This window comes from Contarinia nasturtii, unplaced genomic scaffold (assembly GCF_009176525.2).
Source record: "Contarinia nasturtii isolate CC-2019 unplaced genomic scaffold, AAFC_CNas_1.1 Cnas_scaffold_630, whole genome shotgun sequence".
NCBI classification, from domain to species: domain Eukaryota; kingdom Metazoa; phylum Arthropoda; class Insecta; order Diptera; family Cecidomyiidae; genus Contarinia; species Contarinia nasturtii.
This window is the reverse complement of record NW_022197981.1, coordinates 295,167-308,551: the sequence shown is the minus strand read 5'-3', so window position 1 is coordinate 308,551 and position 13,385 is coordinate 295,167. Positions and strand designations below refer to the sequence as shown.

The window sequence follows — 13,385 nt, the reverse complement described above, 5'->3', positions numbered from 1 at the left end:
TTTTTTCACAACAATTTTGGCCAATGAAAAATATATGTAGAAGAAGAATAGAAAATGAAACAAAACAAATTAAAAGTAATGTTGTCCGGTGGTGATTGTTTAGAATCGAACGTTGTAAGCATGATTTGTTCCAACAACAATTACAGTATTAGTAGTGGTAGTTTTGGTGGCTGTAGTAATTGTTATTCGGTTATTTCTGACACTTTTCAAACTGAAATGGTACACAGAGTACAAATGGTTATGAACAAACAACTCTCGGTTGCACATTTCTCGGCATGTGCATGTGCTTTTTCACATTGTTTCTCTATCTAAATATTTGATTGCTATCACAATTTAATTGAAAACAAACATTGAACTTTAAAAAAAAACGTAAACACAAATTAACACATACACGATAGATATGGTAGTTTTTTATGTGATTTTTTGCCATTTGTTATTTCACATTTTCGTATGATTTGCGTACACGGAAAATAGATTAGAATAAAAATGAGTAAACCAAACCTTTATGTATATGCAGACATGTCTTATAATTTTTGTTTAAACGTCAACTGTCACAAGAACATGAATTTGCAGCGTAGCCCACTTAAATCGATTTCAAAAATTACATGTAAACAAACGTTCAATGCAAATTGCTCAATTTCATTTTTTCGGCGAATTTTAATCTGGATTTATTTGTTCGGCGAAAGAATATTTGTTACATTTAATGTACGATATTGTATTTTTCCATTCCAAATAGGATGCACTGAACACAAAGCACTTATCTCTGAAGCCAAACTATAGCTATTGAACGAGAACGAAGGTATTAAACATACAACACGAGAATAACACGATGGATAAAAATAATAGATATATTTAATGATTTACACAATTGAATTTTCGATATCACACTTGTTGATTTTCCACATGAATTGTACAGCAGACAAATCGTCTAGAATGCAAGAACCCAACCAATAGACGAAAGGAAAGAGACAAAAAAAATGCATACATAACACTCCGGGCAAAATATCAAGTGACCGAGTCGACTGATGGACTATCGACATGTAAAATGAAACGAAACACAAAAATGACTGTTGTGTATTTGATGTAATGAGACCATATGGGCCTTCTGTTTACTTTTGCAAACAGTGATTTTCATTTTCGTCTTCTTTTGTTTCATTCAAAATGGTTTGAGTTTTCTTGTAATAGCATTAAAGTTCGTGAAATACAAGCCACGACCAATCAATAACCAATAGTAACCAAAATATGGTATATACATCGAGACAGAAATAGGAAGATGTCGACCGTTTTTCTAGCGAATTATGAAGCACCATAAAATTTGTTCGAATTTACTTCGACACTCTCGCGTAAGCAGCTCGCGGACATTATTACACGTGCAATGCATCAATCAATGAGTAATTTGCAAAGCGAAAGAAAGAGATAGGGAAAGGAAGAGCAATAAAGAGAGCATGGCAGAGCTGTTTAGTAAGTCAATATAGAATGTATATATTCCGTGATTTTGCTACCGACAAATTGTAATATCACGTGTCCATTGTTTATTTTATTGTCATTAACACATATATACGAATGAACGATGAGCCTCATAATTTGATTTTCATGAAATATTTCGATCGGCCAGTGTCGACATCTAAGCATGCTTTTGTTACATTTCGTCGTCTTTGCGATGAAACAAACAAAGTAATTACAAATTACTTTTAAAAGCGATAATCAGTCGAAACAAATAGCAAAGCATCTACATATACAGGCCTCGATATTTTCAAGTGTAAACAATAATGGCGTGATGTGAACAACAGTTAATTCGATACTACTATTGGGGAGTAAAAGTTTTCACACACTATCTCTATTGGTAACATTTGCACGCTCAAAACACATGTGACAAAACCAACAAGTTCAACAACAGCGAAGCAATGCGACACAGTTATGGATTTCTAGCTTTTTTCGAAAATTAACTTCATTAAGCCAATATCATGCGTTTTAGTGTGTTACGTCAAGGGGACACAGTAATCAATTACACATCATCTTCCTCAACTCAATTAAGGCACATTTTCCGCTTTTATTTTTCCAAACTCTGTAAAAAACATCATTTTAATCCAAAATGAATCGATGAAAAACAACAACGAAAGGACTAGAATATTCTATTTCAATAAAAGTTTCGCATTTTTATTCGATGGCATTTTAGGGACAAATCGATGCATCATAAGTCTCTTTTGCCCTGCGACGTGTTTTCATTGCTTAAACGGAATGCGATATATATGTATTGTTTCTCACTTCCACAAAAAGTGATGATAATTAATGTGACAAAACTTTCTCTTTGTTTAATGACAATTCAGATGATGCTAACTTTAGTTTTTCCATTTAACATTGTCAATCAATCACTGTTGCTCTTTATAAGTAGAAGAAATGATTCTCGATGAAACCATACAAACAGATTATTAAATTGAGTTTGATTTGACAAACTCACTCATCATAATTACTCATATACTCAAGTAAATACACTAAAAATATCATGAGATGTGATGTTTTTTCTCGAACGTTTCGCTTCACTGCTCATATTCTATAAATAAGCAACAAAAAATAATCTTGCTGTTTATTCGCAGTGTCTTTGTTGCTATTCATGTGGCAAAATCGTTTTGTAGCAGATTTATAATAATTTTTGCTGTTGAAACAAATAATAAATAACATACTTTCAAAGCGACGAAAGAAAAAAAAAAAACAAGCATTATCAATGTTGCGATTTTTGAAAGAGTGTAAGCATTATGCACGACACCACAGCGTTTCAACAAATTTTTGCCATCAAAATAATGAGTGTGTATTGCTTATTATCATCGTTTCAGTTATACCATGTGGTGTGTACGAGGTGGAAGAACGGGAAAGACTTATTGATTGTGTTGTGGGGCGAGGAATAGCATAAGTTGTTGATTGTGAGCTGCGAAATGTTTGGATGTGGGACTGTGGGTGCTTCAGACTAGTCGACGTCGTTCTCAGTTTTCGTCGAATCAGAGGCATCAAACACAATATGATATCATAAAGTTTCGTTCAGTAACGCTGAAAACAATGCTTTAAGTAGATTTCGAAATAAGAGCCCATCATATATACGCAAACTGATATCGCCATCATAATTCTTCTGTTCCTATATATTGTACAATGACAAATATATATACATGTGTTCGTTTTTTTTCAGCTCCAATCTAAATGTGTACTGAAACTGCAATGCGAGTACGTTTTTTTTTCGAATGCAACGACAACATCGAGTTGTATCGACTTATACATTATTGTACATGGAAAAGTTTTTCGTCATTTTAAATGACGATTCAATTAAACATTTTGAAGTTGAATGCTTGAAATTGAGAAGGAAAATACCTCGTGATACATTTTAAAAGCTTCATTCCATCATGTACCTAGGTATAGGTGTGTGTGTATAGGGGGGATTTATGTGCGCCCCAAAATAGTAACATGCATATTGCAATTTGTTTACTTGTCAAGTGTGCTTCTTAGTCGAAGAAGGGTGACAAAATGAAAGAGGGGGAGTAACAGAGAAAAATGGAATAAATTGGAACGAAAAATGCAATTTTTTCTCTTTGGCAAAATATTTTTGAGAGTTTTTGAGACATGAAAACAAAAAAAAGGCTCATACTTTAAGTGTAATATTTAATAAATGACGACGACGATAAAAGATACTATAAATCGTGTTCCGTCTTCTACTTTTATTCAACATTAGATGAACACACTCATTTTAATTGTTGAAGTCATTTTTCTTCACTCATATTTTTTGTTGTTAAGTTGCTCAATGGATTTTATGAACATTTTTGCAATTTCATCGAGAATTTTAATCAAAATTGAAAGAGAGTGAAGTTACGCGAGATGCATTTTTTTCTTCATGTTGTGCTTATTTCAAATTAAACTTTTTATTCAGCTTAGCGTTTTTCTTTGTTTTTGTTTGAAAGTTCACCATTTGCTAAAGATAAATCTAAAGATGTAACGAGAGAAAACAATTCAATAATATAGTCTTTTCATTTTCCCCCCTCCACTTTCGCCCCCATTTTGTCAGCTTTTGTGTTGAGATCACTTCATTTATATAAAATTATGTTTCATTCATTCATTCGCTTGTTTATGTTCGTTTGAGTTGAATACATGGATTAAAAAGGACTCGAATAGATTCGAAATATTTTCACAAAAAAAAAAAATGTTAACCAAATGTAGCATCACTGAAATAAAATAGTAAATATACCAGTCGGCGGGTATAGGATTTTTCATGGTAACCATGACTAATCAAAGAGCTCATCATAAACGTCAACGATCATAATACAAATCTCTTAACTGAATTAATGAGCAAAACAACGGATGCCCGAAATAACTTTCCTGGTTTATGCGGAATAAAAAGAAGATAACATTTTCGATAAACACTGTATGCGCATGAAAGAGCGAGAGAGAGAATTCTATATGAATACAAGAACCGTTACCATAGCCCACAGTTAAAAGCTTTTTAATCGATTATGACAAAAGCAGCAACTGTTACATATATGTGGGATGTATGTATTCCATTCACCAAATAAATTCACATCACATAAAATCAGAGACTGTTTCTCAGAGCACTATATCTGAGGAGGAGTGATCAGAGGAGCCAGTGGAGCGCCAAAGAGCAGGAGGAGTTCTCAGTGAGGAGAAAAATATTAAAAGTTCAAAAAAAAATATTCAAAATCATAATATTATCAATTTGAATAATTTTTGCAAATTTTAATTCTTTGCACTGAGGAAGAGCTCTGCTCCTTACATATATTGCCCTGAGAAACAGAATCTGCATATGAATTTTGTCGTTCTGTTCAATGAATTTTCGAAAGAGGTTTCATACAGAATAGATAAATACGCACAGAGAGAGAGAGAGAGAGAGCAAGAGAGTATGAAAAATGGACGAATCCAAAGCATTGATCATTTGTTGTGCTCAGCCAACATTTATCGATGAATATGTACTTACCCCATAAACCATTCAACGGTGTCTCGCAGATATTCAGGAAGTCGCTCCAGTTTGACGGCGTTTCTTTTACTTTTTCAACTGCAAAATGTGTGTGATTTTTGCGAATTTTGAATTCGCTAGCTGTGGCCTTTCTGTGGTTGTCGCCTATACAACGTGTACGTTTGTATGTGTGAGTGTGTGTGTGTGTCGTTGTTGTCGTCGTAAGCCTGTTACTCCAAACACAACACCGTTTAACCCAGATCACAGTATCCACCGATGTACAACACCATTCAGCTCAGCAGCGCTCAGTCCCAATTTTGAACGTTACAATAACAAATGAAGTCTTTCTTTTCTGCACTGCATTCACTTTTATTTTTAATTTTCGTTAACGTTTTGTGCCAATATGTTGACCACACAACTTTTTATTGCTACGCACTAACACATATAAATTGTCAAAATCCTGTTTGTCGCATATTTTTTGTTTTTAAAAGAGCATCAGTCAATTTTTCCTTCGTTTTGAAATTGATTTTCTTTCAAATTTCGCACAATTAATTCACACTTTTGACAACATTATCGATTCGTCACACTTTTCATTGGGTGTGTTTCATTTCATTTTCAGCGTTCTGTAAAAAGAAAAAAAAAGTGACATTTTTAACTGGACATTTTTTTGTATTTTTCCTCAACAAACATTCTACCAATTTAAAAAAGGAGCAATTCAATGGTTATTTTACATTAAAAAACACACTCTCTTCCATTATCAAGTTTTGATTTCCAAACTGCAATCGTTTGCTATTCGAGTAACTTATTCAATATGTTAATTAATGGCTTTAAATTGTTCAATTTCATTTAAAATGGATTCTACCGCAAAAACAATTCCACCAATTTTCACCAAGTATATTGGTTACAATTGAAAACGAGACTAGAAGCTCTTAAAAGAGACACCAATTCACATTGGTTATTGGAGTTTTAATTAACCACTTTAATTAACCTCTACGTTGAATACATACACAAACCGTCAAGAGAGAGAGGAAGAGCAAAAATGCGATAGAAAGAGATGAATAAGCGAGATACGCATTGTCGCTCTTGGTTTGATATTTATAGTGTATCGAGTGGATCACTATCAAACCGGATATGCAATCAAAAATAAAATATGCGAAATTGATTTCATTCTATATAGATTATCGGTTACACACACATACATTTGAGTACTAAAACTATGGTTATCAAATTACCAAACCATAGTGTTTTTCGTTTTTCGGGCATAAACATCGCACATATACTATTTTCACTTTAATCAATTATGTGAAAATAGCTTTTAACCGAATTTACCAGTTGCCTGATATGCTCAACGCACTGGTTATTGATTATATTATACGGCGATATATAGTCAAATGGTGTTGGCATTTCGAATCCTGTGAGCATGGATGATATAAATTTTCGGATGGATCATCACATAAATTGTGTTCAATTGCTCTCATTTTGCACGTGCATATATTGGGTTGTGTGGCGCGTGAGGGATGCTATTGGATTTGATGCAAAAAAAAGAGAATCACTTTAATCAAATTACCAGATTGATTGATTCGACAAAATAAAACGATTTTTTTCATTGATTTTTCTCTCTTCTAAAAATACACCCTTTGAATTGAACGAATAACAGTGAAAAACAAAAAACCACTTTATGGTCAAGTGTTTTTTTATTATTGTTGTTGCTTTGCTTCGAAATGAAACGCGACGTTGGAATAATTGAACAGAAAAAAAGAAAACCAAACAGAATATTAAATGGAAATATTCAATCGATTCTTGGTATTCTATTTCCATTCTGTTTGTCTCTCAATTCTATGCGGTTGGCTAATGTTGCATCCGTGTTGAATTTCTTTGGAGGTAAATAATTTGAAACGGTGTGAATTAGTATGGCTTCAGTTCGTATCGGTTCTTTGGGGGCGATTGAGCCATCTGCAACTAAACTTGTGCTTAGACTTTCCGATTCGTTCGCTTGAATTTTTGCGCTCTCGCGATTTCGTTTAACTCACTAATTATTAATAAATAGTTTTTCATTCGCGATTTCTCTCTTGTTGTTCTCATTCAAATGGTTTTACTGTGAAACTCTACTTTACTCTACTCTATGATTCGGATATTCAGCCACCATCACCATGTACACACACGCACATACACACACTCTGCATTGATTTTGTATTATCGATACATTTGTTGTATTTCTCATAAGTCTAATGTTGTTTATTTGAATTACGGTGGTTCAGATAAGCGATGAGAAGAAACATACTGAACGATTGAATGTTGATTGTTAACGAAGAGGTAAAAATCTATAAAACAAAAGTTCAGGAGAAGAGCAAACGCGAAAACCCCTCCAATACATACAATTTCAATTTCACTTACAGATCAAACAAAATGATTTTTCTTATTTTCCTTTTTATCTATTGTTGTCATCGCTGTTGGTCGGGGATATGGAGCCCCATAAATTTTGTGAATTCAATGAGAACTTCAGGTGGTTGAAATTGATTTCAGATCTTATTTTTTCACGATTTCGTTTTGCATTTGGCCCATTCAGTGACACATGATGCAAAGACACACAGCACCGTTCCTTCTACTTTGTTTGTTTGTTTTTCGTTTTTCAGATTGGCATTAAAAAAAAAATCTTTCACTGGTCACTCAAAGTCAATGGATAACACATGGTTTTTTTCCTCTTTCCATCGAACGTAATGAACAAGAAACGAAAAATGAAAATTGAAACTAGAGCAAGTGAACAAAACGATTTTGTTTGAGAAAAAACTTTTGTTCGAATTAAATATTCTCACTTTGACAGTAATGTTTCTTAACAATTTGTTTGGCTAATCAGGAAAGTAAAACACACTCACACTCTTATTAATTCTCATGAAATGCACCAAAAAACTTTACTTTAAAATCAAAAGACACACACGAAAACTGTGTTTGAGTGATAAAATAAAAAGATGTACAACGCAAAATTCAAAACAACAATGAATTTTGCGATTTGAACATGGAATTTATTTGATTGTTGTTATATTTTGGCGATGATTCTTTTGAATTTGTCAAATTCAATCTTTCCGAAAAAATCAGTAGCCAGTAATGTGTGGATAATATTCTTTTTTTTTATCTGTCTTCTCTCACAAATTTTCGCATTCGTTGCGAATTAAAATCGAACCAATTATATTTTCTTGTATTTATTTAGCACATTCACACACTGACGTACTTTTTTTTAATGCCTCAATGATAATAACAATAAAAATAATAAAATAGGAAACGAAAAAAACGACGTATCGTGCATGTATATGAAGCAAAGAAAGTAGAATTTTCACTTCTCGAATAGCCTTTGAACGCAGTAATAGCACTCATTCATTCACGTATACATGTATTTTAGATGAGCATAAGAGCACAACACATACACATATATATATCGCACATATACATAACCAGCAGCACATATGGGCTCTGGATATTTTGACAGATATGCATGCAGTGTGTGTTTATTCGATTCGTTATGTTGTCAAAAAATGTGAACCACAACACTCATACAAACGCACACACATACACACTAACAAAACGCACTCAAACGAACTTCACCAAATCTCGTTCGATTCGACGTTTATTTTGGTAACCTGCTGATTGTAATTAAAATTTTATTTTTTAATAAATCTCACGCGTTCGCTTATCAATGCATTTTTGCATTATAATTGACACATGCACAATAGTTGATTGAACATTTGTTTGGCTAATGTTGTTGTATCATATATATTTTTTTGCATTTGAATCAATATCTAGTTTCTTCGTCAACAGACAAACTCATTTAGGTAAACGAAAACAAAAGGTTTCAATTGCGTTCAGTTGTTTTCAATTGGGTACATCGTATGCAAGTGATGTGTGTGTGTGTGCGTGTGTGTCTTTGTGTAAATGAATGTATAAGTGTGTGATGTCAGGCCATTTTCTGAGGTGAGTTTCAGCAGTAAGTGCGTATGTTTAACACTTTGGTGAATAAATCACACGCAATTGCATTTTACCCGTTTAATTTCAACTTCAAATTGGAAAACGTTTCACCCCCGAAAATGATTGTTTTTAATTCGTTTGATTATTTACAGCAATCAAGCTCATGTACATCTCGTTTATTTGGTAATATGTAAATGAACACATTTTTGTGCAATTGCAATTTGTGCGAGCAATTTTCAAATAATAAAATGTTGTAATTATATAAGAATTTTGTATGGTGGTGAATTATAAAATCATTGCACCGAATATTTGTAGCATATTTTACCATGAATTTATTGAAGAAATCAGAAATACTCAAAACACATAAGCGAATAAATTGTTAAATTATGAATAATATTTGCCAAACATGTTGCAATTCTAAAATGACACACACACCACATTCGAACAATGAATCGATTTATTTTTCTAAAAATGTCAATGCACATGCTTTCAAACAGTCACTCTCTCTCACCAGTGGTGCTCTGTGGATTTAAGCAAGGATACAAATTCCAATGACCGAACAAAAATCCGATTATTTTGAAAAACTTACTCTTTTATTTTTATATCGAAAATTCGTTTAGTTAAATTGACATTACGATTGACTGATATTGTGGTCGAATTGTTTGTGGTTGTGCAATCGTTTCGATCCGGTATGACATTTGTATAATGAGAATGTTAAAAACAAACAACAAAACGAAGAAAATACGAAAGTAACACGGTAATGTTGACGTTCAGCGTCCTCTACTGGACATCTGTCACATACATTCAATCCGAACTTACAATTACTGTTCTTATTGTTGTTTTGATTTGTCAAATCTCATTCAATTTTTTATTTTTATTTTTCATCTATGATCGCATTGTTTTTGCAAACAACTGAAACCGTACGGAAATCAACGAAGCAAAATCAAAGAATTTCATGTTGCATTGCGAACGAACTTGTTATAAAACATATTTTGAAACGGTGTCATATGCACGATAGTGAGTGAATGAGAGAGAGATTTTTCCCGAAATGACATAAAAAATAACGCTCGACGATATTTTATCATGTTTTGTTATCAGTAATTTAAGAAGAAGAAAAAAAGATCGTGTGCCATGTTCCTACGTTAGCCGCTTAAGCATATCAAGTCAAATGGTTGCGTTGATTAGTTAGTCTTGTGTTGTTTTTATTCTCTTGAAATTTCCGTTTTCGATCATTTTAGTTGTTTTTTTTTTATTTGAAAGAAAACAATAAAACTACGTTATTTTCTTAATTTCCCAAATGTGTGCAAACTAATCAAAATTAAGAGTGTTATTTCTCTGTATTTGCAACGGTTGTTTTTTTTGTGTGTCATATTTATGTTTATGCGGTGTAAAATATGAATTATTTGATTGTGATTTTAATCGTATGCCACGTTAATCTATTATTTGTCACATCTGCCGATGTAAAGACAAAAAATGATGAGCATTCAAAGCAATCGATCGAAGTGCCAAATGATATAAATGCAGAATATACAAAACCACCGACAATTTTAATTGTCACATTATTTCGGAATAAGGCTCATATTCTGCCATTGTTTTTAACGTATTTGAATCGCATCGAATACCCAAAGCAGCGCATTTCGTTATGGTAATCCCTAAATAACATTTAATTTTTTGATCTTTTTAATTAAGAATGATTTTTTTTAAAACTCCGTTTGTTTTAAAAATCAATTTAAGAACAGAAAGAAAATACTGATTTCGTTACAGGCTTCGCTCCGACCATAATGAAGATGAAACGATTGAGGTCTTAAATGCATGGCTGCACAAATGGTCTAGCGAATATCATCATGTTAATGTTCAGTATGATAACACGACCAAACGACGTGACTTGGAAACATCTCAAACACATTGGCCCGATGAACGCTATTTGGATGTGATTCGAATGAAAGAAGAGGCCCTGAATTATGGCCGAAAAATGTGGGCCGATTATGTTTTCGTGAGTAAATAATTTAAAATTTGAAGACAAAAAAATAGTAAGGTAGTGAAAATGTATGCATTTATCTTGAATTTATTGAGAAAAAAAAAACTCTTCAAGACTGCATTTAGAATGAAAACAAAAAAAAAACAAATTTTCTTTTTTAAATTTTTAGTTCCTTGATGCCGATGTGCTTCTGACCCGTCCAACAACACTCACCGAATTGTTGAGTTTTGATGTGCCAGTTGTCGCACCTATGCTCATGTCCGATGGTCTCTACTCAAATTTTTGGGGTGGTATGACGTCCGAATACTATTATCAACGTACCGAAGACTATAAAAACATTTACAATTACAATCGTCGTGGTCAATTCAATGTGCCAATGGTGCACAGTGCCGTGCTTATCAATTTGAATGACAGACGCAGCGATACGTTAACCTTCAACAAAACAATTTTGGGTGCACGTTTTTCGCTCAACGATTATGATTTATCAAAAATACCAACGGATGACATCATTATATTCGCATTATCGGCAAACTATTCTCAAATGCCGTTAAAAATCTCAAATGATTACCTCTATGGGTATGTAAGTGTGCCATTGGATGCGGATGATGACATTGACAAAGATTATAAACAATTGATCAATTTGAAAATTATGATTTTAAACGATGAATTGAATGGTTCAATTGACGTTGAACCAGAACTTGAACGATTCAACGAACTTCCGTCGATGGACAAAATGAGTTTGGATAAAATTTTCATGATTAATTTACTGCGGCGTCCAGAACGACGCATTAAAATGGAACGAAGTTTTAAAGAGCTTGGATTGAATGTTGAACACGTGGCTGCAGTCGATGGAAAGAAATTGACACAAGAATATTTGGATGAAATTGGTGTAAAATATTTGCCGGGATATTCGGATCCATTCCACAATCGACCCATGACCAAAGGTGAAATTGGTTGCTTTTTAAGTCATTTTATGGTGTGGGAAAAACAAGTGGCACAGAATTTACAGGAAGTTCTTGTACTTGAAGATGACATACGCTTTGAGCCGTATTTTAAGCAACGAGCAATGCATTTACTTGATGAAGCTCGAAAAATTGGTGGATGGGATCTAATGTAAGAAATCAAATCACTTAGGTTTTACGATAAATTCCATTTTGCGTTTATTTGACAGATACTTTGGTCGCAAGCGACTATTAAAAAAGAACGAGATGTGGGTAGATGGTTCCGATTACTTAGTTCATGCAAGCTACTCCTACTGGACACTTGGATACGTTCTCTCACTTGAAGGAGCTAAAAAACTTTTGGGTATTTATTTGTGTTTTTGGTTATTTGAAATTTGGCCGATTGATAAGAAAAACCAAAGAAAATATTTTTAAAAAATTGACAAATCTCACTTTAAAAGGAAAAATAATTGACGGTAATATTTTAATTTTAGCTGCAAAACCGCTTGAAAATTTGATACCAGTCGATGAATTTCTGCCAGTTATGTTCAATCAACATCAAAATGAGACGTGGAAGAGTGCTTTTCCCAATCGAAATCTGGTTGCATGGAGTGCGGCTCCACTTCTACTCTTTCCAACGCACTACACAGGCGACGACGGATATTTGTCGGATACCGAACCGTCGGAAGAGTCTGACATCATCAATGTTACTGGTAAATATTTCACACAGACACTAATTTCGCAAATGACAAATTTCGGTCCGAATAAACTAATTTAAATTCGAAATTCCATAACAAAATATTTGTCATCGACCGAAATAACCAGAGCAAGTGTCAATCATTTTTAATTGTTCAATTTAGTAAAAACGACCAAATGCGATTGATATTGATTTTAAAGATGGTTTTTTTCACATTGATTGAAACTACATTAGTAGAAAAAAAAAGCAATAACAAATATATAATTCCAATTTTAGGCGACGAGACAATGGAGAAAAAGGGCAACAAAGAAGTCAGTAATGGCAGTCCTTCGGATCAATTGCAAAAATCAATGGACAACACAGTGGATCAAAATTTAAATGTCAATGCCATCAACAATGCATCGATCGACACTTCGTTCTTTATAAATAATGTAAATGATCACGCAACTATCCAGCATAAGTCATCATCCGATCAGCACACGGAGCTATGATACAAAAAGTCAATTGAAAATTAAAAGAAACGAAAACGGTGAACGTTACTTGCCGCACCAAATTCTATTTCTCAAAAGTCGCAAAGTGCCTTTTTTTGTAAATGCGTCAATTATTTCTGTTTTTTTCGCTTTTGAGCATTGCAAATGCTTCGATATATTTTCTCTCATACACTGTATTCTATAAAATATATAATAATTAAGTAAAAGCCATGACCAATGAAAATCAGACAGTCTGCATATGCATCTTATTTAATGAATCTCCAACGAACATGAAGAACAAAAAGAAAAGCCATATGCATTTTCAATGTGTAAAATTTTATTGAAGTAAACAATTATTTTTAGGAACAATTTTACATATCCAATAAAAACGATC

The 13,385-nt window shown here is 33.2% G+C and overlaps 2 protein-coding genes across 4 annotated transcripts in view; one reads left to right on the top strand and one right to left on the bottom strand.

The window, feature by feature from the left end:
- LOC116340365 (MOB kinase activator-like 2) overlaps positions 1-9,622 on the bottom strand; it is a 103,874-nt gene extending 94,252 nt beyond the window's left edge. The window contains exons 1-2 of one of the 3 annotated variants that reach the window (XM_031766837.1): positions 9,495-9,622; positions 4,970-5,571 (exon numbers count right to left, since the gene is read on the bottom strand). In XM_031766837.1, coding sequence (XP_031622697.1) covers positions 4,970-4,974 — 5 coding nt within the window. In that variant the 5' untranslated portion in view covers positions 4,975-5,571; positions 9,495-9,622. Of the gene's footprint in view, positions 1-4,969; positions 5,572-7,342; positions 7,771-9,494 lie in introns of those variants that run through there. The other 2 variants (XM_031766840.1, XM_031766838.1) reach the window with 2 other exon arrangements.
- Positions 9,623-9,730: 108 nt separating this feature from the next.
- LOC116340362 (glycosyltransferase 25 family member) lies at positions 9,731-13,381 on the top strand. Its single transcript, XM_031766832.1, has 6 exons — positions 9,731-10,550; positions 10,670-10,898; positions 11,053-11,996; positions 12,055-12,188; positions 12,319-12,537; positions 12,798-13,381. Exons 1-6 carry the CDS (start codon positions 10,300-10,302, stop codon positions 13,010-13,012), a joined length of 1,992 nt encoding a protein of 663 aa, XP_031622692.1. The 5' UTR covers positions 9,731-10,299; the 3' UTR covers positions 13,013-13,381.
- The last annotated feature ends 4 nt before the right edge of the window (positions 13,382-13,385 follow it).

What these genes read in the sequence shown, in the direction of transcription:
- LOC116340362 (XM_031766832.1), top strand. Translation starts at nt 10,300, where the DNA reads ATGAATTATTTGATTGTGATTTTAATCGTATGCCACGTTAATCTATTA. An exon ending in TGTGGGCCGATTATGTTTTC is followed by an intron (nt 10,899 to 11,052) that starts GTGAGTAAATAA and finishes TTAAATTTTTAG; the next exon opens with TTCCTTGATGCCGATGTGCT. An exon ending in AGGAGCTAAAAAACTTTTGG is followed by an intron (nt 12,189 to 12,318) that starts GTATTTATTTGT and finishes TTTTAATTTTAG; the next exon opens with CTGCAAAACCGCTTGAAAAT.